The sequence below is a fragment of the Panthera pardus genome, unplaced genomic scaffold (assembly GCF_024362965.1).
Source record: "Panthera pardus isolate Hobbes unplaced genomic scaffold, ASM2436296v1 HiC_scaffold_2, whole genome shotgun sequence".
Classification (NCBI taxonomy): Eukaryota; Metazoa; Chordata; class Mammalia; order Carnivora; family Felidae; genus Panthera; species Panthera pardus.
Window position 1 is genome coordinate 48,889,301 of NW_026526765.1, and position 27,305 is coordinate 48,916,605.

A 27,305-nucleotide genomic window follows, 5' to 3' on the forward strand; every position below is an offset into this window, starting at 1 on the left:
TAGATCTACCCTACAACCCAGCAATTGCATTACTAGGAATTTACCCAAGGGATACAGGAGTGCTGATGCATAGGGGCACTTGTACCCCAATGTTTATAGCAGCACTATCAACAATAGCCAAATTATGGAAAGAGCCCAAATGTCCATCAACAGATGAATGTATAAAGAAGATGTGCTTTATATGTACAATGGAATTCTACTTGGCAATGAGAAAGAATGAAATTCTGCCATTTGCAACAATGTGGATGGCACTGGAGGGTATTATGCTAAATGAAATAAGTCAGTCAGAGAAAGACAGACACCATATGTTTTCACTCATATGTGGAACTTGAGAAACTTAACAGAAGACCATGGGGGAAGGGAAGGGGAAAAAATAGTTTCAAACAAAGAGGGAGGCAAACCATAAGAGACTCTTAAATACAAAGAACAAACTGAGGGTTGATGGGGAATGAGGGAAAGGGGAAAATGGGTGATGGGCATTGAGGAGGGCACTTGTTGGGACGAGCACTGGGTGTTGCAGGTAAGCAATGAATCACAGGAATCTACCCCTGAAACCAAGAGCACACTGTAAACACTGTATGTTGGCTAACTTGACAATAAATTACATTATAAATAAACAAACAAACAAATAAATAAAAATAAACTCAAGGCGTAACATTAAAAAAATACGTGAAAAGAACCTGCAACATAGAAGTTGTGCAGCAAGTAATAGCTCATTTCAGTATTATTATGTTAACTATATTTTGATAAGATCTGCAGTTCTTTGCCATGAATTAAGTGCAGTAGGCTCTCTGCGCACCCACACCAAGGCCAAGCAATGCTGCACTCCGACATATATTCTTCATGGGGAGCTCTGCCCTATATAGGAATTTGAAACCTCTTCCACCTGTAGGCATACGCTGAGAGGGGATCCCATAAACACAGTGTGACCAGCCTTGACTGAGAAGAGCAGTCAAGAAATGGCTCTAGAATCAGCATTCTGGGTTTTATCTTGGCCCCACTGTTTAACTGCAGACAACTTGGCCTTTCTGAGCCTCCATTTTCTCATCTCTAAAACAGGAATCATAGCAGCACCTGACTCATAGGCTTATTGAGAGGAGCAAATGGGACAATGTATATGAAATCCTGGCTCGTCCTTAAAAAGTGGCCAAAAAATAATAGCTCGTATTATATTCCCTAGGCTTAGCCTTTTCTGCTCATGAAGAAAGTGTTGTAGGAGATAAAAGTGGTGGATCCGGGTTTGAGTGACTATTGGTAAAGTTCTGATTCTGCCACAAGTTAGCACCTTTCCCCTCTTCAGGCCTCGGTTTCCCCACCTGCAGACTAAGAGGGTTGGATTAGTTCAGCTCTAACTCTGAAGGAGAGCTGATGAGAAGGTGGCATGGCTGTGCATGTGGTTTCTGGATGGTCTCAGTCTTCCAAGATACCCATATGGAGAAGGACCAAGAAGACTACTGGAAAGAATGCTCTGTCCTTCCCAAACCAGGGCCTTGGTTATGAGAGCTGCCCTGGGGACACACAAGCCCAGCTTGAAGTTCTGTCCTTACCATTGTGTGTGACCTTGGTAAAGTCACTTCACTCTCTGAGCCTTAGTTCCTTCATCTGTAACATGGGACCTGAAATGGTACCCAGAGTAAGGGACTGCAATGACCATGTGAGCCAAAGCCTACAAAGTGCTTGGCACACAAGAAGTCAGTAATGGTGTGTTGTTTAATAATCATTATTGATGCCAGTTGCATCAATTGGACTCATCCCTGGGCATGGCGCTCTTCTTAGAGCCAGTCTGAGTGCACCTGTGTCCATTCCAAGTATTATTTCTAGTGGCATTAAATCTTTTTATGAGAATAGAAGCCATCCTGGGGACCCACCTAAAGAAGAGGAGTTGGCCGGTTTCTGCATGACGACAGTTGAGATTCCCATGATTCCAGGTCAGCCTGAAGGAAGCGACAGCCATCAGTCCTTCCCCACCCTGCCAAGAAGACCAGCTCTGCAGGGTTGGAAAGGACCACAAGCTACATCTTGCCCAACCCTTCTACCTGGGGTAAGATGCCAGGAGGGGAAGTGACCTACCCAAGTGTCATGGCATGTTACTAAACCTAAGGCACTTAGTATATGCAGTATTGGAAAGCGTATCTGTGTTTGATTCTTGGCTTCTTGACTTACAGGCTCAGTGACCTCACTGAACTTCATTCCTCATCTGGAAAATGGGGATAATAATAAAACCTGTTTCCCAGAATTGCTGCAAAGATTAAACGAGCATGCATATACATATATGCATATAGGTAACTAACATGCATATAACATATAGCAAGCCCTCTATAAATCACAATGTCCAGCAGAAATATAATGTGAGCCACTACGTTTTAAATCGTTTTGTAGCCACCTTTACAAAAAGCAAAAAGAAGTAGAGAAAATTAATTTTGATAACGTATTTTATTTAACCCAATGTATCCAAGATATTATCATTTCAACATGTAACTAATAACAAAAGTTATTAGTAGTTTACATTTTTTTCTTACTGAGTCTTTGAAATCTGGATGGGGTGCAACCTGGGGAGATTTTGGCAACCGGTTGTCACAACTAGGGGAGCCCAGAGATGGGCAGCAGTGTATACAACTGGCATGAGACCAAGGATACTACCGAAAATCCTACAGTGCGTAGGACGGCCTCCCCTGCCAAACAATTATGTGTCCCGAAATGTTAACAGTGTCTGTTTTACGTGTCTACTTCATGACTACTTCACATTAGCCCCTTTCCACATTCTCAATAGTCACATGGAGCTGGGGCCTACCATACTGGACAGTGCAGCTCTGTAACAGAACATTTGGACATGCACTTAGACGGTTCAAATTTTTAGGGATTTGGGTTTTCGTAAATTAGTCTTCCTGTTCATCCTGGAATAACTGGCCAAGTGAGATGTGACTGGTTCACTAGTGCCTGGCTGGCTAAGGACAGAGACCATCTGTCTCTGGCTGGTCAGACCCTTCCAAAGTCACCGCCCTTCCCTGGTAGACGAGCCTGGGACAGACAGTGAGCCCTGTTGTTCTTTTCTGGGGAGACAATGCTACAGGCCCTGCTACCTGCCTGACAGTGCTATTGTGGCTCAGGGAGAAAAGGGCTTTGTCAGGACAGCAGGCGGGGAGACTGCGGTTCAATGGGGCTCATTATATCTGCACTCCCGGGATGCTGATGCCAGCCCTGGGGAAGCCACGCCTCCTTCTAGAACAAATGGGGAGCCTGAGGCCCTGACAGGGTTTAGAAGAACCATCAGTAGATCCCAGCTCCCTCCACCTCAGCCCACTGCCCTAAGACATGAAACTCACCTAACTCTGAAAAGCCTTGTCTCAAAGCACAGGGTGAACACAGGGCAAGGGAGCCCCTGCCCTGGACCACAAAATTTAGCAGCTCCACAAATCACAAACATATCCAAAAATATATGTATTAGGGAACATATGTGTGTACCTACCTCTCAAGATCTGGATTCAGCTCTGGCACAATGAGACCATAACTGAAATATCCTCTCTTGTGATTAAAAAAGCCCAGGTCAGAAAGAAAGACCACAAATCTCTTGTTCCATGTCCTTGGAACAAATGCAATCAGGGTTTGAAGGCAGTGAGAGTTTGAGGGTCATATTTATACCAGCCTCAGAAATGGGCACTGTTTAGTAGCACACGTTAAATCTAAGCAGCAGAAATGCTTAGCTAAGAGAAAAGACCAGTTAAATTTTCTTGTCCAATCCTCCCTCTCAGGTAGTGTAGATGTTGCTATAATGAACTATCATTTCCTAGTAGGACCAATCATCCAGTTTCCAGCTTCTCTGTGTTCCAATTTATACTGGACTTGGAGGTACTCACCTCCATTTGAACTCTGATGCCTCATCCCTCCAAGGTGAGGGGTAGGTCTGGGTGCATTACCTTGAACTCGGATGTGTAATGTTACCAATACCTGTGATTTCCCGCTCCCTTCTACACTCTACCTTAACCACCTTGCCCCCAACCCCATGGTGATACAGACACACACACACACACACACACACACACACACACGCACGCGCGCACACACACACACACACACACACACACACACAGAACGCTGGAAGGACTGTCTTATTTGACAGATGAGGAAACCATTTCTCCTCAAGAGTAAGTGATTTGTTTAAAATCACCTGAAAGTTAGGGGAAGACACATGCTGGGAGAACCCATCCCTTGGGGCCCAGCTAGAAGGTCACGTGTAGAATGTAGAAAATGATGTTGGAGAGGACAGGCTGGGGGGCAGCTCTGTTTACTCCTGGTGCCTTCACTAGTTGTGGGACCTTGGGGGCAAGTTTCTCACAGTATTTAAAATACAGCTTCTTCTATTCATATACAAAATATTAACATTAAGGGAAGCTGGTGACAGGTATATGGGAACTTTCTGGGCTATTTTTGTAATTCTTCTGTAAATCTAAAATTATCTTGTAACCAAAAAAAATTTTTTTTAAGTACAGTTTTCTCTCATCTGTACCATGGAGATAGTAATGATACCTACCTTACAGGAGGCTCAAATAAGATAATATCTGGATAGGGATTAGCCCGGGGTCTGTCCCATAGCGAAGACTCCATAACTATTTTTAAAAGCTACCTCCTCCAGGAGGCCAGTGACCAACATTGCCAGAACTGACCACCTGCTTTCTTGGAGGTCCCATGTCTTCAGTTCTCAGGAGCCAGAGTGTATTTGAGTCTAAAATGCCAAGCATGTCCTTGCGGCCACTGGGAGCATGTATTTGATCTGGGCTCTTCCACTTTCTAGCTGGGAACCCCAGCAAGTTCCTTGATCACTCTGTGCTTCAGTTTCCTTTCTGAAAGTGATAAAAGTATGTCCTGTATATGGCTGTCATGAGGACTGAATGAACGGGAGTTTTTCAGCATTAACATTGCCTGCCCTGCGGCAAACACTGCACAAGTGTTCTTATGGTTCAAATCAGTGTTTCTCTAATTCATGTTTACTATTACCCATGGATGACAAGCATACTTTCCATAACCACAGTTTTTTGAGTTTTGTTTTTTTTTTAAGCTTATTTATTTATTCCGAGGGGGAGAGAATTCCAGGCAGGCTCTGCACTGCCATCACAGAGCCCAGCTTGGAGCCCCAACTCAGGAGCAGGGAGACCATGACTTGAGCAAAATCGAGAGCCTCTCAACCGAATAAGCTACCCCAGGCACCCCATCCAGTTTGTTTTTTTTTTTAATGCTGATTTGGAAGACACCAGTTTCTAGGTAGTAGTAGGTCCCGTTTTGTTTCTCTCATTAATACATAAGGTTCTCCAGGGACAGAGAATATGTCTGCCTCCTTTTGGTCCCCAGTCACTTGGAAGAAGAGATATACTTCTTTCATTGAATTTACCAAGCTTCTATCATCCATTCATTCCACAGACAAGTATGGGTCATTTATCGGGCACCTACTTACTGTGTGCCTGTTGCGTGCTAGTGCCCAGCACAGATCAGACCTATGTTGAATGAATGAACCAGGCAGGGAGGCAGGGAAGGAGGAAGCCAAGAAGGCAGACAGGAAGGGAGAAACCCAGGGTCTTGGACCCCCTCCCGACCCGGGAGGACTCCATCTGGCAGCCGTGCCTCTTCCAACCACCACTTTCCCCACTTCTTCCTCCGCCCGAAAAATTTCCCCCTCTCCCACCGTCTGAGGATCCATCATCTCTCTGACACTGGGGACACCACCGGGTGCAGTCCCGGCGTCGCGGAGGGGCGGCGCCCGGGGACCCGCCCCCCTTGCCTCCCGCCGGGGGCGCGACGCGGTGACTCCCTCTCCGGGAGCGCTGCAGCCTCCGCACCCCGGGAGGGCGTGCGCCCCTCTGCCGGCTGCTCGAGCGCTGGGCCCCCGGCCCAACGAGTTGCCCAAGACTCTGGGTGACTCCTCCCCGAGGACCGTCCCCCTCTGGGGCGCGTCATTCTCTCCACCCCTGGGGCCGACCCCGGCAGCCTCTGGCAGGCCGGCCACGCGGGGGGACGAGTCTCGGCCACCTGCTCCGGCACCGGGGAACCCGGGGCGCCAGCAGCCCGCGCGTGGGTCCGTGCGCGCAGGGCCCATGGAGCTGCGGGCCAGCAACACCAGCTGCCAGAACGGTGCGTGCGGGCCGCGCTTCGCGCCTTCCCTTCGCCGCCGCTCCTTTCCTTCGCGTCCTCTCTGGCCGGGGCCCAAACCGAGGAGGGGTGGATCGCGCTCTGGCCAGTCTTGGGGAGAAGCGGGGTTCCGGCCGACTTCCCCCGTCTTCGGAGCTGGTAGCTGAGAGGGGGGTTGGGAGGAAAGGGGACGCGTGGGGACGGAGGCGGGAGGCGGGCAGCACTGATTGCAACTGGTCAACCAGAGGGGGAGGGGGGGCTCGTGGTTGTTTCTTATATACAGTTGCTTCAGATTCTACTACCTGCCCGGGTCTGCCTGTCTCCCTGGGGCAAGGGAGAGGGGCGCAGAGACTCTTCACCCCCAAACCCACACACACCTTTTAGGGAAAGGCGGGAAAGAGCAACCCAGGAAGGGATAGGAAAGACCTTTAGCTTTATGTTAAGTTCTTGCTGGGAACTGGGTGGTAGACTAGGCCCTTTGCCTGCATTACTTCATTTATCCTTAACTCTAGAGGGCAGGTAGATATGATCATCTCGCCGTCTCCTTTCTGGAGAGAAAGAAACTGAAGTTCTGAAAAGCCTGATGATTTGCTCAAACTAATCCGCTGGGGGAAGTGGAATATAAAGCTAGAGCCCTTGGATCCTACAACCTGTACTCAGACTACTGTGCTCTCTTCCTGCTATGTCTCCATTTTCCTACCGCCTCTTGCAATTGTAACTTGTCCGATAGCCCTGTTTCTCTAATTTCTCTTCTCCAGTGAGTGTTCAAAGCCAGCTCTTTGGGTGTTGGCTGGCTTTGGTCTCCTGACCAACAATGCAGTCCATTTTCAGCCTCACCTTCCCCTGGGGAAGAATATGTTCCCCAGTCCTAGCATATTCTGGAAAAGAACCCAGAATCACCGGGCCCAGCACCCGCTTGTCTAATGAGCATCCTTCTCAGAACTGGATGTCCTTTGGCCTTCAGCCTCTTTCATTTTCTTTTCGTCCCCCTGGGAAAACTTCATTCAGCAGAGGGTGCTTCCCAGAACAGGCAAGCTCACCCCGTGGCTCCACCTCCTGGAGATGCACCTTCAGGAGGGCAGGTGAAGGGCGTGGGGATGGGCTTGGCCTTCCTCTTGGGAGTCACCTTCCTTGGCCCATGTCCTCCCAGGCTCTGGCTCATTTCCTGAGTTCAGGGAACTCTCCAGACTAGACTGTCTGAGCTGAGGAACAGGAGCAAGAGGTCAGACCAAATTTCATTAAGGATGGAAATGGCTTCATGTCTCATCTTCTCTTGATTGCAACACAGGTGTCAGGAAGAGAGATCTCCCACTGTGAAAGACACATGGATGTCCCCTGGTGGGTTCCAGGCCCAGCTCTGCCTCTAGGTTTTTGTGAGACTCAAGCAAGTCCTTCCCCTTCTCTAGGCCCCAGTTTTCCCAGTGGCAAGTAAGAGGGTTAGACAGGCCATTCTGTGCCATGGAAGAAAGATCAGCATTGCCCTTATTTTATTCCACCAAGATGCTGCTCTATCCTCCAGATACACCAAAGCCAGAGCTGCATGACCTTGGGCTTTGGGGCCCATCTAGTGGCTCGCCTGTAGTTCTAATTGGTATGAGGAGAACCCGGCCCAGGCTTACATCCTTGGCACAGCAGCCTGGAGCTTTGTGACCCACGGTTTGAAAAAGACCTTTGACCACCAGAGGTCACAAACTCAGATGCCTACAGGGGCTGAGCACATAACCAGAATGACTGAAGGGAGCCAGGTATGGACTCAGGAATTGCAAGGTGCATTTCCTAAGGGGGAACCACTCTCAACTGCAGCCAGTTGTCGGTTGGGACGGTGTACTCAACAAGGTAAACACAGGCAGCTCAAAAGCTGAATTTTCTTGGGAAATCAGATTTTTATTAAAATTTTTTAATGTTTATTTACTTTTGAGAAACAGAGAAAGTGAGAGAGAAAAAGCAGGCAGGAGAGGGGCAGAGAGAGAGAGAGAGGGAGTCACAGAATCCGAAGGAGACTCCAGGTTCTGAGCTGTCAGCACAGAGCCTGACACAGGGCTCGAACCCATAGACCGCGAGATCATGACCTGAGTGAAGTCAGACACTTAACTGACTGAGCCACCCAGGCACCCGGGGAAATAGGATTTTTAAATGTTAGCAATAAGTTCATATTTTAAAATAACCCTCAAGAGGCCAAAGGAAACCCCACCCCACCCTTGCTGCCTGCTCTGTGGGGTACATGTGGTGGTTAAGAGCATGGCTTTGGCATCACAGGGACTTGGGGAACAATTTGGCTTCTCTTCTTACCACGAGTGTAGTCTTACTCAGGTTACCAAACTTATCAGGGTCCCAGTTTCTCCAGCCAAAACCCTGCACATGATCACTGTGTCATTTCTGTGGTAGGAATGTTCCTGAAAAGCCTCAGAGTAGAGGACCATGTGGGCACTGGAACTGGAGGATTATTGGCTGTGCTTTATATTGTTTCACTGAACTTAGGCAGCTTAGCTCTTCTGACTGAGGGTCTGCCCCTCACCCAAGTTTGTCCTATTGTCCTTGGTGTTTGTGCCAGAAAGGCAAGCAAGGGTTGGCCGGTTCTGGGGCATGAGGGCTGATTCAGACTCTCAGGATCTCAAGCACTTGGAAAGCAAACTGAAGAGATTCCACATGGAGTGACAGGGACACCAATGTCTCTGAGGCCTGAAGGAGGCCCAAGCCACTGACTGTCAGCACCAGAGGTCTTAAAATCTGGCTTGGAAATGGGCCGTTCTAACAAACAGGGTGCTTATATTTAGTCATCTTCAGGCCTAGAAGGGGCTATGGACCTGCAGGCCTCACTCCCTCATGTTACCTGTCAGGAATCTCTGCTGCGGCTGGAGGTAGGGATATGGAAGTGAAGAGGCCTCTTGGAGGAGAAAATCCCTGTGTGATCCTGAGCTATTGGAAGTCCAGAGGCTGGGAGGAGATTCCTGTGGAGGGTGGGAAGTTGGAGTCAATGATGCCTGACAGCTTGAGAGCCTGAGAACCCTGCTGGGTGTGGGGAGCATCAGTACACCTTAGGGGTTATGTGCTGGACTTCTGGAGTCAGACAGTCTGTGTTCTTAGGCAAGGTGCCTGACCTCTCATGGCCTCCATTTCTACATCTATGAAATGGGAATTCAAAGCAGCACTTACCTGACAGATGGTTATGAAAATTGAATGAGTTCATGCAAATAAAGCCCCTAGCCTGGAGTAAGCACTTAGTGAATGTTAATTATTATTGTTAGGTTCAGGCCCATTGTGTGGGCCTTGGAAGCTGAAGTATGGGGTCTGAAAGAGCCGCCAATTCCAGTATCTTGAAAGCACCCAAATGTACCCGGCGTGACTCACTTACCATGGTCTTCCTGTCCAGGTTCCCTGATCAGCCTTTACTGCTCCTCCCAACAAGTCCTGTGCCAGATCGTCAGTGACCTCAGCCCCCAGGTGCCCAGCAATGTCACCTCTACCAGCTGGAAGGAGAGGTTCAGGCAGAGCTACGGCTTCTACATTGGTCTGGGCCTGGCCTTCTTGTCCAGCTTCCTCATCGGCAGCAGTGTCATCCTCAAGAAGAAAGGCCTTCAACGACTGGTGGCCTCGGGGGCCACACGGGCTGGTAGGGTCCTGAGGGGGAGGGTGGGCATGGGGTGCCGGGCAACTGGGCCCTGGGCCAGGCCTGTGCACCTCCCTTCATAGGGGGGCCACTGTAGCAGTTTCAGAGCCTGGCTTAAATGGTCACAAAAGACTCATTGTCAACTCCACCAGGAATCCAGTCCACCAGCAGGAGACGTTCCTTTAAAATCCAACATTTCTGGAGAATTTCAAGATAAGTTAATTGGGGGTACAGATAAGGAAAAGTCTCACAGCCGAGAATCAGGAACCCCAGATCTAGTCCAGTTTTATTTCTTACCAGCTAGGTCATCATAGGCAAGTCTCAACTTCCCTCAACTTCCCTATGCAAAATGGGCATACAAATACCTCTGCCCAGAGCATTGCCGCACACTGGTGTGCCCTATTAACTTCACACTGAACCCGCTACAGGCTACAGAAAAATTACTGGGTCTCTGTCCACAAGGGACTAACTGTGAAAACATTCTGGAGAAAAGGAATCATGTGTCAAGGAATTCATTTATTTGCTCATGATTCCCCGCAAACCTGCTGGGTGCCAGATACCATGCTGGACACGGGGACACAGTGCCCTGTGGGACATTGAGTTGAGTGGGAGACACAGGCAAGTCAATAAGCAATCGTTCCATAGTAGGTTACTTGCTATCTGTCATGGGGAAAATACAGAATCCTTTGGGACTATTTTGGAGGAGCATGTAAAGCCCAGGCTTGGAAGGTTAGGGGAGGTTTTCTACAAGAGGTGATCTGGAAGCTGGGGCCTAAACGATGAGATGGCAAGGTGGAGGAGAAGAGAAGAAGACATGGTGATGCAGGCAGAAAGGACAGCAAGTGCAAAGGCTCAGAGGCGAGAGAGGATGAGTGACATTGGAAGCCGAAAGTAGTTCAGGATGGCTGGAGCACCGAGGGGTAAGAGACGGGGGAAGGGCCAGATCGCGAAGGGTCTTGCAAACCGGGCTACAGAGTTTGGGTGCAATTGTAAGTGACAAAGGTTTTGGGCAGGGGAATGACATAGTTCGATTTACGATTTGAAAAAATTCCTGGTTGCTGGGTGGACGGTGGATTAGGGACAAGACTGGTGCCCAGGAGACCAGTTAGGGGAGAGGGACAGCATAACTTGGGCCTGGGAATGAAGACAGTGGTAGAGTCCCAAGAGAGCTTTCTGGGTTTGGTGTCAACTGGCTCCCAGGGGATGGTGAAAACAGAGTCGAGGCTGACTCAGCTTTCTGACTTGAGCAACTGAGGAGATGAGGGTGCTGTTTTCTGTGATAAAGAAGGCAGGAAGAGCGGGTTTATGGGAAGACGATGGTTCAAGTCTGGGCATGTTCAGTTTAGTGTTCTGTAAGCCACTGTGCTTTGGAAGCAGACTCCTGGGGCTCTAATTCCAGCTCTTCAGTTCCTGGTGATGTGATCCTGGGCAAGGAAAGTGCTTTCTCTGTGCCTCAGTTTCCTTATCTGTAAAATGGGGATAAGAGCAGTTCCAACCTCTAGTATTGTTGTGAAGATAGGTAGTGTGTTTACAAAAATGCTTGGCACGAGTATTGGTATTACTCTTCTCTAAGTGGGACGGCCCGGCAGACAGTTGGATATCCAGAGCTAGAGCCAGGTGCCCTCTGAAATGGAAAGCTGTGAGATGTGGGGAGGAAGTCAGGAGCAATGGTCTTTGTTGCTCTCTCCTTCACTTCCTGACAAGTGTTCAGAAGGCCAGAGACCTCCCAAAGTGCCAGGAAAAGATTTGCGTGTGCCAGGAGAAAGCAGGGTAAATATCACTGATACCATTCAGAAAGGTAGCTTCTCTGGAATCCTTTTTTCCCTCCAATCTGCTATTTCCTTATCTAATGAGATTTCAACCCTTAGCATAAAATGCTCTCAGTGCTCCTTTTATGGAAGATCCTGAGTCCTTTAGGAACCTGATGAGATCTAAAGATCTTCTTAGAAAAATAGACATTTACAAAAAGCGATACACAATCTCTGGATTTTCACATAACTGTCTAAAACCCATCTATTACCATCATAACCATCATCATCATAACTATTATTATTGAGTATTGACTATGTGCCAGGCTCTGAGTCCACCATGTGAACAAGGCAGACACAATTCCTGACTTCCTGGTGTTTCCATTTTAGTGGGAGATATGCCAGAAAATAAATACATTAATTCAATTTATAAATAAATGTCATGAAGGAGAAAAGCTGGGTGTGATGAAAGAGAATCCCAAGGAGAAATAATAGAGATAAGGCGGTCACAGAGGACATCTTAGAGGAAGAAACATTCAAGCAACGTCCTGTAGAGTGAGCAAATATATGTAAGCAAATATCGTTAAGAAAACTGTTTCCAACATGGAAAAGCACATGCAAAGGTTTTAAAGCCAAAAAGAGCTCGTGATTTTGGACGAACTAAAAGAAAGCCTGAGTGAGTAGATACTAGTAAGAAGAGTGGTAGGAGATGCCTTTGGAGAGGTGAACAGGGACAAAACTACAAACTGGCTTATTTAGGATTTGGGGCTTTATCCTCTGAGTATTTGGAAGCCATTGGCCTGCTGCAAGCTGAGGGGTGACTGTATGATTTACATTCTTAAAATTCATTGGCTGCTATGAAGGCAGTGGGTTATAAAGGGATGATGACAGTGGAATCAGATGAACATAGAGGGCTATTGCCTCAGCCCAGGCCAGAGGTGGTAGTGCCTTGGAGTTGAGTGGTGGCAGTGGAGTGGACATATGTGCGATGCTCTTTGGAGAGGGAATTAGCAGAATGGATGGAATGCAGAAGGTGGAGGAATGGGAGGGTCAAGGGTGATTCTCTGGTTTGTGGCTTAAGCAACTGGGTGCATAGAGGTGCCATTTACTGACTTTCATTTGGTAGGTGGGTGGGTGGGGAGCATTTAAAATTAAGAGTTCTATTTAAGACAGAGTTTGGGATGCCTATAGGAGATCCAAGAGATGTCAACTAAGCAATTGAACATACATACATCCAAAGAAAGGATCAGTATACGTGTATGAAATAAGGATGCCTGCATAAAGATGGTATTTAAAACTTGGGGAATGGATAAGTTCACCCAGAAGCAAGCCCAGAGAACTAACCAGCTAACATATATTGAACCCTTCAAGACTGGGGAGTGAAGGTAGAGATAGGAAAGGTGCCTGAAAGAGCATGGCCAAGCTAACTTTGTGTCCATTCCTTTCTACAGTGGACGGAGGGTATGGCTACCTGAAGGATGCCATGTGGTGGGCTGGATTTCTCACGAGTAAGTGGGTTCTTTCTTACTAACAACAGTGACCCTTTGATGGCAGAGGCGGAGATGAAAGGAGGGGCGGAGGGGGGCCTTTCTGTCTCCATTGTGCAAAGTGTGAATCTGAGACCCAGATTCCCAAGGGGAACATCTTGACCATCTTTGCAGGTTGAACATTTTACCTGTATTTCAGATCTCTTTCTCAACCCAAAGTCAGTCCTTCATCCATGAAACATTTAACCCCAGAGAGGTTTGTAGAGAGCTGGTAATGATAAAGGTGTCTTTTCTCAACTTCCCTTGAAACATAGAGAGTTATCACTCCTGGCTGGAGTCTGTTGGATCTCTACATGGGAGGCTGGGGCTCCTCAGCCAATTTTCCCATTCCACAGGCCGTGTGTTGGCTCACTTTAGAACATGGCTGGTCTGCCACTTGCAGTTTGCCCAGATTTGCACATTCACACGTTTCCCCCGCTTTCCACCCACCCTCTCTGGCTTTCAAACCCTAATTCTTTTGAATGGAAAATTATCCAGCTTTCCATTTATAATTCAGGTTTTGACCCTAGTCATAGCCAGGGCTATAACATTCATCATCTGCTTTCAAAGGGCAGACCCAGGTCATTCTCTACCAGCAGAGACAGAAAGGGCACTTTCAGGAGTCTGCAAACTAGAAACTCAAATGCAGAGAATTAGGCCCTTTGGGAATGTCAGACTTTCTAACCACCTGCCTGTCAATCTGGGAGAGATGGCCTCATGACCAACAGGTACCTAGAGAACCAATAATTAAATGTTTCTTTATTTGATAAATTAACATTTTCTAGAACTCACCTCATATATACAGATGAAACATCAACAGTCCCTGAGATACATTTAGCCGTGCCTGGACTAGAAGCCAAGAGACCTCAAGAACAAGAAAGCATCCTTCCACAAACATGTCCTGTGACCTTGGACTCTGGGCCTAGCTTGCCCATCTAAAATGGAAGGATTTGATCAGGATAATCTGGGCCTGACCTTCTGATCAGATTGGCCATGAGGAGAGCATAAGGATCAAGACATTAAGGAATGATGGTCTGGGATCCTGTGAATGGTTGACCACTGAATGAAGCTGTCTCTGCCCAGGTTCAGTTGGGCTGGAGATGATGCATCGAAGCCACACTACCGTGTTTTCTCCCTTCATTTCCTAGTGGCTGCTGGAGAGGTTGCCAACTTCGGGGCCTACGCATTTGCTCCTGCAACAGTTGTCACGCCTCTGGGAGCACTGAGCGTCCTCATAAGGTTATTGTCTCCTCTCTTGCTGTCTCTGCCTCCTTCCTATTTTCAGTTTGTTGAGGTCTGGAACTGTCTAGTGGGGTCAACTGCCACTTGCAGTCAGGGACGTGGGTCGATATTAGCTCCCAGAAAGAGGCACTGTGCTGTTCAGAGCTCCTGATCTGTAGATTGTTTGCTGCTGATTGCTCTAGCATCTCCTCGAACGATGGGGCAATAGAAGGGCAGGCCAAACCCAGATCAGCTGGAAGGGCTCCCACTGCCACCAAGCTGACTGTCTCATGTCAATGCTTTCGTGCTCCAGTAGGAGCAGCATACAAGTTAAAAAGCATAAGCTCTGTATTAGCTGTCCCTGAGTTCTGACCTTAGCTCTGCCTAATGTAGTAACTACATTACCATGGGCAAGTCATTTAACTTCTCTAAGCCTCAATTTCCCTGTCTGCTCAGTGGGGATGCTAATACTACCTACCTGAAGGCATTGCTTCAAGGACTAAATGAGATGATGCACAGAAAGCACATAGTGCAGGGGCGCCTGGCTGGCTCAGCATCCAACTGCGGCTCAGGTCACAATCTCACGGTGTGTGGGTTCGAGCCCCACGTCGAGTCAGGCTGTGTGGTGACAGCTCAGAGCCTGGAGCCTGATTCGGATTCTGTGTCTCCATCTCTCTCTGCCCCTCCCCAGCTCGTGCTCTGTCTCTCAAAAATAAATGTTACGAAAGAAAGAAAGAAAGAAAGAAAGAAAGACAAAGAAAGAAAGAAAGAAAGAGCATAGTACAGAACTGGCAGTGAAGAATCACCATAGCCAGCACATATGAGGGCTTACTATGTGCTAAATGTTCTAAATGTTTCCCATGTATTAACTCATTTAATCCTCACAGCCTCCCTACTAACTAGAAAGTAGAAGACACCTGAAGCCAAGACAGGTTAAGCAATTTGGTCAAGATCAGCCAGGTCCTAAGGGGCTAGGCCAGGATTCCCACCCAAGCAGTCTGATTTCAAAGGCCACGTGCTCAAGCCACTAAGCCGTGTTGCCTGACAGACATCCAATAGTTTTTAAAATAACTGATACTAAGTATGTGTGCTTCACATTGCCTCATTCCTCCTGAACTATAAGCATAGTTCCTCTGTGGGGGTCTTGGAGCCCCATTTGAAGCTGGCTGTGATTATTGGCTTAACCTGGGAGCCCTGCCGACCACACCCAGCACCCATAGTTTCCTGTTTTGTTTTACCATCTTGATGACAATTTTGTAACGTTTACACAATCAAAAACAAACAGAACCGTGACTCACATGGTACAGTTGGCTGATGTAGTTGTGATACTTCTATTGCGTATCTGATTAACTTACAAATTCCCACTCCCAGGAAGTTGGGGGAGGAGGGGAATACTCCATCGCGTGACGTCTGCCTGTGCTAATGCCACCAGACTCTCTTGAACACACATTCTGGGTAAAATGTTATGGGCAGTTTTAAAGGAGAGACAGAAGACATTCAAAGGAGCTTGGACATTAATCTCCCCTCCCTTCATATCTTTAACTAGGATTTGGGGGGAGGAATTCATTCCTAGATCAGCCACTGATTTTTACCCCAAGTTAATGTTACCTTTGTAAGGAAATAGAAACCTACCATGAGATCATACCTGTCTTGCCCCATTTCCCTCCCTTCTTCCCTCACCTCTGCCATCTGAGGATGTGAGGGGAATGAAAATCACATCACCAAGGAATAGCAAGGAACTGGAGGTGTTTTACCCACTTCAGGGAAGTCACAAGAATTCTCTTCAATGAAGTATAGAGGAAAAACCATAGGCTTTATAGACAGAAATTCAGCTAAAATCCTGGCCTTGCTACTTACCAGTTGCATGACCTTGCCAAGTTATTTTAATTTCTATAAGACTCAGTTTCTTATCTATAAAATGGGGATAATATATTTTACTTCTCAAAGAGTTGTGAGATGTGAGTGAGATATAATAAGTAGAAAATTCCTAGCCTAATACTTAGTACATATTATATATGCCCAAGACACAGTGCCTATAATTGTCATTGTGGTTGTTTATATTGGCATATACAAACGGAAGAAGGAATAGATTTGTTCTGTATAGCTCATGGAATAGAATAGGACAATGAGTAGAAATTACCATATTTTTGACAATTAGAATGAACCTACAGTAGATCCATTTGCCTTGTGCAGGGGCGAGCTGCTTGCCACCAGTGGTTTACAAGCCATGTCTGAAAGCAGTCTGTAATGTTAAGAGAAGATGTGCTCATTGGTAGGAAGTTAGACAAGAGTGCTTTGAAGGACTTTTCCGACTCTTGTGTTTGGGGATCTTTTAGTCTCTAAAATGAAAGAACTCCACACATACGTCGATTCCTCCAGCACACACCATAAGCCTCCCCTAAATAAGTTTCTATTTCAAATGTTTTTGGAGGAGATCAGTGAGCCCTGATCTGTTCTCCATGAGCGCTTGCTCAGGCCCCATTTTCCTTCAGGACACTGGGACAAGTATGGCTTCTAATCTCTGTCTCCCATTTCCATGTGCAGTGCTGTCCTGTCCTCATACTTCCTGGGAGAGAGTCTGAATCTGCTGGGGAAGCTGGGCTGTGTGATCTGTGTGGCCGGCAGCACAGTGATGGTGATACATGCTCCTGAGGAAGAGAAGGTCTCCACCGTCATTGAGATGGCTGCCAAGATGAAAGACACAGGTAGGCTCCGAGCCCCAGTGAGTGGGAAGGTCTGGCTGAGTGCTGACCATGCCAGGTGCTGCCACCTGGAGGAGAGGGAAGCTAAAGAAAGAAAGCTGGGGGGCTGGTCCTAGGGTTAGCTCACAGGCTTCCCAGCCTGATGTGTACTGATGCCATTTATCATGTGTTTATTATGTGCCGGGCATGGTTCTAAATATTTTCCATGCATTGTCTTAGTATGTTCAGGCTGCTGTAACAGAATGTCATGGACTGGGTGGCTTATAAACAACGGAGATCTATTTCTCACAGTTCTGGAGGCTGGAAAATCCAAGATCAAAGCCCTGGTAGATTTTGATTCATAAATGGCCATCTTCTCTCTGTGCCCTTACATGGTGGAAGGGGTGAAGGATCTCTCTGGGGTCTCTTTTATAGGGACACTAATCCCATTTATGAAATTGCCACCCTCATGACCTAATCACCTCCCAAAGGCCCAATGTCCAAATACCATCACACTGGGAATTAAGTTTCAACATAGGAACTTGGGGGGACATAGTCTTGTAGCATGCATTATCTTATTAAATCCCACCAAAAAAGCTCTATGAGAAAGGTCCCATTCTTTTATTATTTTATTTTATTTTATCTTATTTTATTTTATTTTATTTTATTTTATTTGAGAGAAAGAGCAAGAGCAGGGGAAAGGGGCAGAGGGAGGGAGAGAAAGAGAGAGAGCAAATCCCAAGCAGGCTCCATGCTTAGCATGGAGCCCATCATGGTGCTTGATCCCACGACCCTGGGATCATGACCTGAGCCAAAATCAAAAGTCGGATACTCAACTGACTGAGCCACCCAGGTACCCCGAGAAAGGTCCTATTCTTAGCCCTGTTTTACAAATGAGGAAATGGAGGTCTTGCGGTTTAATTAATAACTTGTCCAAATTATTCAAAAGTTGTGTCATGGGACTGGAACCCTACTGTGTTACATCCCATCACCATGGGTAGGGGCTCTAGATACTAACTGCATCCTCTGTAGCTCAGATTATCTATCTCTTCCCCTCCTGAAGGGTACATCGTGTTTGCTGTGCTTCTGCTGGTGTTCTGCCTCGTCCTCATCTTCGTCATCGCCCCACGCTATGGACAAAGGAACATCCTCGTTTACATCATCATCTGCTCTGTGATTGGGTCCTTCTCCGTGTCTGCCGTCAAGGGTCTGGGCATCACCATTAAGAACTTCTTCCAGGGGATGCCAGTTGTGAGGCATCCCCTCCCCTACATCCTGTCCCTCATCCTGGCACTTTCTCTCAGCACTCAGGTCAACTTCCTGAACAGGGCACTGGACATTTTTAATACTTCCCTGGTGTTCCCCATCTACTATGTGTTCTTCACGACGGTGGTGGTTACTTCCTCCGTCATCCTCTTCAAGGAATGGTACAGCATGTCTGTAGTGGACATTGTGGGCACCCTCTCTGGCTTTGTCACCATCATTCTGGGTGTGTTCATGCTTCATGCTTTCAAAGACCTGGACATCAGCCAGACCAGCTTGCCCCACATGCACAAAAACCCAACCCCATCTCCCACCCCTGAGCCCACTGTCATTAGACTAGAAGACAAGAATGTCCTTGTGGACAATATAGAACTCTCCAGCACCCCATCACCAGAAGAGAAGCCCAAAGTATTTATAATCCATTCTTAAAGTGTGGAATACGAGAGTGAGAAGATGAGCACTACAGTACAGCCTGACTTCTCAATTCCAGAGCCACCTGGTTATTTTCAGAACAACTGTTACCGATGGGCTCTCTTTTCTTGAGATGTTCATTTATACCTCATCATTGTTTCCAGAAGGAAAATCCCTACCCAGTGAGCGGTGGTTGCAGAACTTCGTGGAAACAGCCTCAGTGACCAAATACCCTACTTGATGTTGGTGCCAGCAGGTCCCCTGGACCTCCCTTCCCACTTGTTTCCTCAGTGTCATCTCTGTGTTGTTGGGAAGAAGATAGAATTTGACCCGTTGAATGTAGCACAGGCCAAGAACTTCCCTGAGATGCTGGTCGTCAGGAAATACTTAGCACTGGTTCTCCTGAGACTGAATCCCATTCCTCAGCCCAAGGACAAAGTGCAGCTGGCTCCTGGAGGCCCCGAGAGCAATTCGTCACGCCTCCCATCCAGAGCTGACAACTAATGTGAGACGTCTTGCTGCTTTTGCTACTTCCTCTTCGGAGACAACAGCATGACCTCAGCTGACCTTCTTACTGTGAAAACCACCTGATGTCTCAGGGAACATTTCCACCAGCCCCATTCCCGGAGCACTCCAGCCGGGAGGTCAGCATCTTCGCTTCCGTCCACTCTACCCCCATCCCTGCCCCTTCCGTCTCTCTCTCTGTCCTAAGGAGTTGTCACTGAGACATTCAGGCAATTACCTTAGAACTCAAAAAACAAAATGACAAGGACAATGATCCTCTACAGCCAAGCTCTGCTGGCCCAACCCAGTGTTTCATTTTGCCTCCCTCTGGAAAGAGAACAGCATTTGCACTGCTCTTAAAAGTAGTCTGGCTGTCAAAATAGCATTTGGCAGAATGCACTTTCCTTTTCCTCAAGGAGTAAACCAAAATATGATTTGGGGAGATGGGGAGAATTAGGAGCAATGTCAGAATTTGGCAGAAAGCGGCCACAGGCCCTCTAGAAACCAGGGATGACTTTTGTGTTTACTCTGGTGCCCAACCAAGAACCCCGGTGGAAAGGGCTCTGAGTACTTTCTGGGCTACAGCCTTAGAGGCTTGAGCAGTGGGATCAGCTTTGAACTTCCGTGACCGAGTGGGGTGTAGGCTTGGCATGGGTGTTTTCTGGCTGTTGATCAGATGGCCACCAAGTCCTCAATGCCATTGATGAGCTACCCACCTTGGGAAGCAGCAGGTCGTGGCTGCTCCAACACCATCTACTTTGGGGACTGCCTTTGATCCCCTTGCATTTGGCCAGACGCATTTAAAAAACAAGAGCAGCTGGAGAGAGGGAGAGAGATAATTCTCTTCCTGTCTTCTTTCTAGCTGCAAGAGTGTGGGAGTTGGTAGAAGGGCCATTGAAGGGGAAGTAAGAGAGCCAGTATATCTATAAAGAGGGAAGGCTTGATCCTCAGCCCCCAAGTGGGTGCAGAGCCTCCCCTGTATAACCCCGTACCTGTGTCCTGCATTGATGTCCCATGCCCTAAGCACAGCCAAGCCCGGCCCAGACTCTTGCTGGCCTTGAAGCTCTAAAGGCTCGGCTGACCAATATACTAGCTTCCTGCACCTCCAGCCTCAAATCTCCAGTTTTCAATGAATGTGGATTTCTGTAACTAAAATCAGTGCAACATGTTGGATCTTGAGAGTGGCAGTAATCTAAGGGCCCTGAGAGCGTGGTTTACAGGGTCAAGAAAAAAGACCTCTGGGTATGTTTACTTGATACTTGTGTCTTGGCCTTCATCGGACACAGAACAATTAAATTGGTTTGTCTAATGCTGGGGGGCTGGTCTCTGATCTCTGGAGGGTTGTGACTGCCAAGTAAGTCCCTACAGTAACTTTCACAGGCACACTCACTACAGTGGGAAAGGCTGTTTGGGGAATAGTTGGTTGAAAATATTCATCCCTTGTTAATACCTGAGCCCATACTGGGAGCCATACTGAGCTTTGCCGACTGAGCCACCCAGGCACCCCAAGGTAGATATATTTTTAAGCCCCATTTTTGAGGAAAGTGTCTCAGGGAGGTTATGTAATCACCCAAGGTCACACAGCCAGGAAGAGTCCAAGTTGATATCTGGCTCTGGGTCTATAGTCTTACCCACCAGGCAATGTGTCTCTCCGAAACACTAAACTAAGTCTGGCACTACTTTGCTCATTCCTTTTCCTGTGATCCGTGCTGTTTCCCCTGTCTGGGTATAAGCCTCATGGGAGCTGGTCTTTATTTGCTGCTTGTTTTCAATGCCGAACACATAGTTGGCACTCATAAAAATCATCTGTTGAATAAAGGAGCAATACTGTTCCTTTGCCCAAACTGTCTTGGGAGCCAACTCTCAATCCAGAGCAGATATAAATAAAACCCTGGCATGTTCATCAGGGCAACTCAAAAACTGATGTAGTCAGCAGTCTCTGAGCACTTAGCCCAGGCTAGGCACAGGTGGGTGCTTTCACACGGAGCACTTCGCGTATGATCACACTTTTGAGGTATGTATTACTCCCACCATGTAGCAAAAAAAGGCCCCGGGTTCTGGAATTTATCCATTTCCACACATCTAGTAAGCAGCAGAGCTGGGATTTGAACCAGGTCTGTCCAACCAGGCTTTGCATATTGCATTGCTGATCAATCTATGACTATCAACCCAGAGATCGGCTGGCAGAGTAGACACAGTGGGTAGTTTAGATGATGGATGTTAAACAGGCAGGGGTGTTTGGGTGGGGGCTGATTTCATGAGGAAGCATTTTAGTAGTCAAAGCATTTGATATCCTCAGGCAGTCTCAAAATCCTGAGAAGTTAGAAAAATATCAGATACCAAAGACCTCCCAGGGCTTTTGTGAAGATTAAATGAGGTAATGTACAGAAAGACAGTAACATACAATGCCTAGCATAATTTAAGTACTCGGTAAATGTTACCTCCTAGCATGGTTATTATGATTCTCTCTTAGAGAACCTCAAAACCAAGGCAGGGATCAAATGAGAGAATAAGGGTGGGATCTTTCTGCGGACTCAGGGGCACTAATGGATGGCAGTTGTTATCACATAGGGCTCTGGAATCAGAAAGCATACTCAACCCTAGCCTTGGCTCTGCACCTGCCCACCCAGCCCAACAGACCTTGAGCAAGACTCTCCCCATTTGGAAGTGCATGTTACCTAGCAATAAGATGTGGAGGCTGACCAAGGGTCCTCGCTGTCTCCAAGCACAATAGTGTAGCCTGAGGAGAAACACAGCAGACGATCCCAGGATCATTCTTTCGTGCCTCTAGTGACCCCAAACCTAATTAAACTAGACTAGCCTGTGTCCAGGTACAAAGGTAAGCAGCCCTTCTCAACTGGTCATGGGAAAACCCTTTGTTGTGGCTTGGGGTCTTTCATTGTGGCCTCACAGATGGACTGGTTGTCTCTGTGGGAACTCTTCTGAGGAGTCCTCATGAGATGGACCCTATCCAGGCTGAGCAGTGGGAGATTAACACCAACAAAAAAGAACTGCCAAACCAGACAACATTTCGAATGACAATTTATTTTAATTAAATACAAACAAGGGGGGGGAAAGGCACCATGGCCCATTCAAGTATTTTGCATAGATGTACAAATATTGTAAACAATTAATAGGTGGACAAGAGAGAAGAGGATCTGTTTTCCGTGAACAATCTCCAAATAAAAAGAAAATTCACATGCCCTAGATCCCAGACACATACACACAGCAGATGGTGTGAGAGGATGAGCAGAAGGGTGGCTCTGGGGACACTGGCTTGGATTCTGCAGAACCCCTCTTAGCCAGCTTCCCTAGGGATGGGGCACCTTTCCAGTTGGCGTTCCCTTGCCTTTCTTGGGTGGCCAGCAGAGCTGTTATATACACATTTAACACAATCCTGACTTTAGAGCTGGTCCCCCATTTAAAATACACAAGTCTTCCATACCCTTTGCCAAAAAAGAACAAATTTGAACATAGGTAAGGGGAGGTTTTATTCAAAAGGATTATGGCAAGAGACAGCAAGGAGCTACTGTAGTATGGAGAAGGGGCTCTCACAATACTATAGGATCTGCAGGCATCTCAGAGCTGGGGCAGAAAAGGGCTTTTACAGGGAGAAGTAAACAACGCTAAAAACAACCGACAGCAAGTCGGTCCCTGGGTAAAACTCCCACTGAGACAGGCAGATGGGGATGCTAGCTCCCTTGCGGTCCCTTGAGGTTTACTTTTCAGAGATGGCTCCCAGGTTCTTAAGAAAAACATTTACAGGGCTATAAAACTGGCAGGTTAAGTTAGCTTTTAAAAAGATTTCCATACAGCTCCATCTGAACAAAGGACTGGTTAACTCCACCAGCTTTACCTAGGCTCGTCTCCCCACCAGACTCTGAACTTGGGCCCACCCTCAGCCTGAGCCAACCTACGGCCCTTCTGTAGCAGCCCCCCACAAGGAGGCTGAGTGCAAGGATGCTCCTACTGCAGTTCTTTCTAGTCACATCCACTCCATCCTATCAAATAAAAGGCCCCTTTATGAGCTTTGAGATACTGGCAGATCTTACAAGAGCTCACTTGAGCATTCCCCCCACTGCCAGCACCCTGCCCCGAATGCAAGTTCCCTTTCCTTGTCTTGCAGTAATCCTTTCAAATAAAATCCCTTTTAACCTAAGGCCATATTTGTTTTTATTTGTCACCTCAAAGCAGCACAGGGCACAGGAAGGAAAAGGGAGCACGCAGTGGTCAGTCTCACTCTTGGGCAGCCTGCTCAGCCTGCCAATACGGTGACTCCCAGTCCCTGGACACAGCCAGAAGTGAAACAGTAAATAGAACCGGCCACCAAAAGTCTCCATCAAATATAAAAAATTCGACCTTCTTCCAGTTCACAGTACAATTTTATGGGATAGAGGTGGTATTAAAATAACGGAAAACAAAAACAGAAAAAAAAGAAAACACAACCCAGGACTCTTTCTGGTATGGCTCCAGGGAGAGTGGATTTCAGGTTCAAAAGGCTCATGCAGCCACAATGGCTGTGGCATTTTCACTTCAGAGCCTTCGACCTCCTGGTATGTGGGAAAAAAAGCTAGACATACCACAGGAACGTCTGTGAAGCATGCAGGTGGGCATAAGGGTGACTTTTCTTTTCTTTTTTTTTTTTTTGCCAGAGTGTCTTCACCTTTACTTTTCTGGGACCCAACCTTGAGGCCTGGGGCATTTGGAGTAGCACAATTACATGGAAGGCTGTCCCCTGACCTAATCAGGCAGCAAGGAAGGTGGAAACTGGCTATGGGGATCAACCAGGGCCCTTGTCTGGGAGACAGACGCATGAATATCAGACTACCTGAGGGAAAGGAAACTCATTTTCCTGAGATCTTTCTAAATCTACCTCATGTGTGTCCCCAGGGGTACATTCCAAATCTCCCACTTGTCTAAAACCCGAGAACACATATCGAGCACCTGTTGTGTGCAGAGAACTGTAAGGGGGCCCTGGGTTGGTGGCTGGGGAGTAAAAGCTCAAGCTTCTTCCTTGTACTGAGGTTTTCAAGCGTGAACAACGGCTCACTGCAGGAGGTGGGGACAGCACAGCACCCTTCTGGGGGTGGAGACCGCCACCAGAGAACATCTCCAGTGACAAGTTGTCCAATTTAGCAGAGCACCACAAAGCCTTCCTTTCCTGCTCTGGGGAGGGCAGTACCCAATGCAGTGGCATTTTCCCAGCTGCTTCGAGTTCTTTTTATAAAAGTCAGATAAAGGCAGTGACCAGAAGAAAGAACACGAGGAAGTGGGTGATAAAAAGCCTGGTGGCTCCAGCTCTGACTCTGTTCCATCAAGACTGCTGACTGCTACTTCTCTACAGATCTCTAGGGACAGGTCAGCTCTTTGCTTAGAGGGCAACAACCGTGACTCCAATCAGTAACCAGACCTAGGGAGAGGCTGGGGTTCTGCCCCCTTTGCTGCCCTCCCTGAGGACCTTACTTAGATTTCCACCAGGGAGTAGAGGGTAAGACACCCTCACTCTGCTGAGGTCACAAAACCCAATGGGAAAAAAAAGCTTCGACCCCCACAGCCATGGCCTGAGTGTCCTCTGGTCAAGAGCCGTGAGAACCACATAGGAAATCCAGTGGCCAACCCTTGCAGCAGGACCCTCACTTGTAACTCACAAGCACCAGGTCTCTGGGAGGCTGGGACTGCTGAAGACCCACTCACCGCAGCACCACACCTTAGGTAGATCTGAGTGGGGAAGGAGAAATTTCTGAAGGGAGAAATCAAAAGCGCTGGGCACTTATTAAGACAAGGAAACAAAAGGCAACCAAGAATGATCCCGAGGTGAGAGCCACAACTTTGGCATTGGCTCAGAGGAGGCCCAAGCCTGGTGCTCCCTCTGCTGTCTATACTGCCCACAAATAGTACCTGTTGGAGTCAGGGCGACCCGTGTGAATAAGGGGAGGTGGGGGTTTAGAGGGGTGGGAGGGGAGCAAACTTCACTTGCTCACATGTGGCCACAGAGCCAGGAGTGGTGGCCTCGACCAGGCCCTGAACAGGGCCACGGTGGAGGCTGGCCTGACCCCTCTCGATCTCAGAGCTAAAAGGGATGAGTAACTGCCCAGCCTCTGTCAAGCCTGGGACCTTTAAGAGAGATAGAAGAAATGGAAAGCTCTCATGTATACCCTCCACCACAGGATGTGGATGAATGGCTTCTCCAAGCCAAGTTGTGGGCTGAAGGGCTGAACAGGACTTTTCCCAGCTGGGCCTGTATGGTGATACAGCCCAGACCATCCCCACTGGCACCTCTGAGGTGACAGGCCAACCCAAGGGAAGTTGGAGGAGAAGCTTCCATTTGTCTTCATCTGTGTTCTCTCCTCCCTTCCCTGGGGCAGTATATTGCACAAAACAACATTTTGATGCCACTGGACAGTAGTCTCTCTGGGCCTCCCAGGAAGCCAAGGAGGCACTGAGTCAAGAAGGAGATTTTTGGAGATGCGGTGGTTCTGGGAGGAAGGAAAGAGGGGATGAGGAGCTTGGAGGTGGCCAGACATGCTTTTTCCAGGTTCCATGGCCACGGATCCTTTGGGATGAGGTGGGGTTCAGAGTCCTCAAGGAAAGGCAGAAACCCCTTTAGAGGGGTTAGATCTTCGGGCCAATCATCCCCCCAGCCCTCTGTGATCTGTATTCAGGAAACTGTGGAAACAAAGAAAGGGGAGGGAGAGAGAGATCAGCTAAATGTTGACCAATGGGGTCAATGGGATCTGTCCTCTTGCTTTTGACAGGTCAGGAGGATAGACCGTCAGCTAGGAATGGTTTCCCGTAGAAATGTGTCGCCGTGCCTGTGCATCCAGACTATCAACCCTCCAGTGAGAGGTGAGGTGATGTCCCCAACCTGAGCTGCAGTTCAGTTTACACATTTCCCAGGCCTGGTGGGAACAGAGGGCAGTCGGCCAGCTTCCTCGCCTCCTCCCCTTTGCCCCAACTTCCAGGACTGGCAGCCTGAGAACATGTCAGCCCCAGGGGAGAGGGAAGAAGATGGGCCATTTGTAAATAGCCTTTCACTAGCCAGCAGTGTATATAAACTAACTGCCTTGACCTTCGCAGCAGCCTGATGGGGCAGACTACTGCTGCTTCTTATTGCCTCTTTCCAGAGAAGGAAGCTGAGACTCAAGAATGATTTGCTCAGGGCTATTTGGCTGGCCAGTTGCAGATCCAGGTTTGAAGGCACCACAGTTCAGACTCCTAAGCATCACCTTTCATATGAAAGAAAAAAACTCTAACCCTAATTTAAGGGATAGTCATGCAGGCACCAGGAAACACTAAGGTTTGGTCCTTGGCTTTTGCTCTGGAAATTCATCCCTGCAAAAAGGAGCATGAATTGGTCTGTTTTCTCAACCACATTCTTGCCTCTTGGAGCCCTCTGACTCCAGCTGATACCTTGAGGGTTTCCACAGACTCACCTTTGGGACAGGTGCTGCCAGAGGCCGGGACTGAAGAGGGGTAGTGGCAGTGGGCCGCAGCACGGAGGCGCCACCTGGCCTGGGGAGGCTCTTACGGCCTGGCACAGGGTTAGCCGGCAGTGCCTTCTGCGGCGGCCGCGGCCTAGAAACATCCTGGGGAGAAAGTCACAAGTCTTACTCAAAGGCCGGAGGGGCCTGTTTGAAAGAAAATGCTCCCGATATATTACAGATCAAAATCAGATGAGAAAAAAAGGATATACTTTATGGTCTTATTTTTTTTTAAATTTTTTAAAATATTAAACCTTTCATTTTCTTAAACCAGTTTTGTAAAGTGGAGTGTAATATACATACAAAAATGTGAATCATAAATATACAACTAGATGAATAATCACAAAGTGAGCACACTTTTATAATCCCTACCTGGGGCATGAAATAGAAGATTAACAGCCCCAGAAGCATCTACAGGCCCCTCCCAGGCATTGCACTCCCCTCCTGCCTAAAGGTAGCCCAAAGGGAATCCTTGTAAATGGCAAAGTGGATCATGTCACCATGCCTCCACCACTGCCCCCTTCCCACGGAATGCAGAGCAAAGCCTTGACCAAAGCCTGTGGCACAGTCTGGCCCCTCCTGATTCTCTAGCCTCATCTAACTCCTCAGGCCCCAGAGCCATGACCTTGATGCTCCTTCCTTCTGCGGGACTCTCTGCCATCATAAAACCTCCTATCAGCAGGTCCTTGGACCAGGAAAACTCTCTCCTCTCTCAACCCTCACGGTCTGCCAACTCCTGCTCATCC

At 47.9% G+C, this 27,305-nt stretch overlaps 2 protein-coding genes across 2 annotated transcripts in view; one reads left to right on the forward strand and one right to left on the reverse strand.

The window, feature by feature from the left end:
* The first annotated feature begins 5,811 nt into the window (after window positions 1-5,811).
* NIPAL4 (NIPA like domain containing 4) lies at window positions 5,812-20,392 on the forward strand. The gene is made up of 6 exons (XM_019464541.2): window positions 5,812-6,120; window positions 9,488-9,727; window positions 12,924-12,980; window positions 14,147-14,237; window positions 16,764-16,924; window positions 17,964-20,392. Exons 1-6 carry the CDS (start codon window positions 6,084-6,086, stop codon window positions 18,590-18,592), a joined length of 1,215 nt encoding a protein of 404 aa, XP_019320086.1. The 5' UTR covers window positions 5,812-6,083; the 3' UTR covers window positions 18,593-20,392.
* Window positions 20,393-22,103: 1,711 nt separating this feature from the next.
* The window catches only part of ADAM19 (ADAM metallopeptidase domain 19), an 81,401-nt gene continuing 76,199 nt past the window's right edge, over window positions 22,104-27,305 (reverse strand). The window contains exons 22-23 of the mRNA XM_019464542.2: window positions 26,512-26,664; window positions 22,104-25,744 (exon numbers count right to left, since the gene is read on the reverse strand). Coding sequence (XP_019320087.1) covers window positions 25,691-25,744; window positions 26,512-26,664 — 207 coding nt within the window. The 3' untranslated portion in view covers window positions 22,104-25,690. The remainder of the gene's footprint in view (window positions 25,745-26,511; window positions 26,665-27,305) is intronic.

What these genes read in the sequence shown, in the direction of transcription:
- NIPAL4 (XM_019464541.2), top strand. Translation starts at nt 6,084, where the DNA reads ATGGAGCTGCGGGCCAGCAACACCAGCTGCCAGAACG. An exon ending in CAACACCAGCTGCCAGAACG is followed by an intron (nt 6,121 to 9,487) that starts GTGCGTGCGGGC and finishes CTTCCTGTCCAG; the next exon opens with GTTCCCTGATCAGCCTTTAC. An exon ending in TGCCAAGATGAAAGACACAG is followed by an intron (nt 16,925 to 17,963) that starts GTAGGCTCCGAG and finishes CCCCTCCTGAAG; the next exon opens with GGTACATCGTGTTTGCTGTG.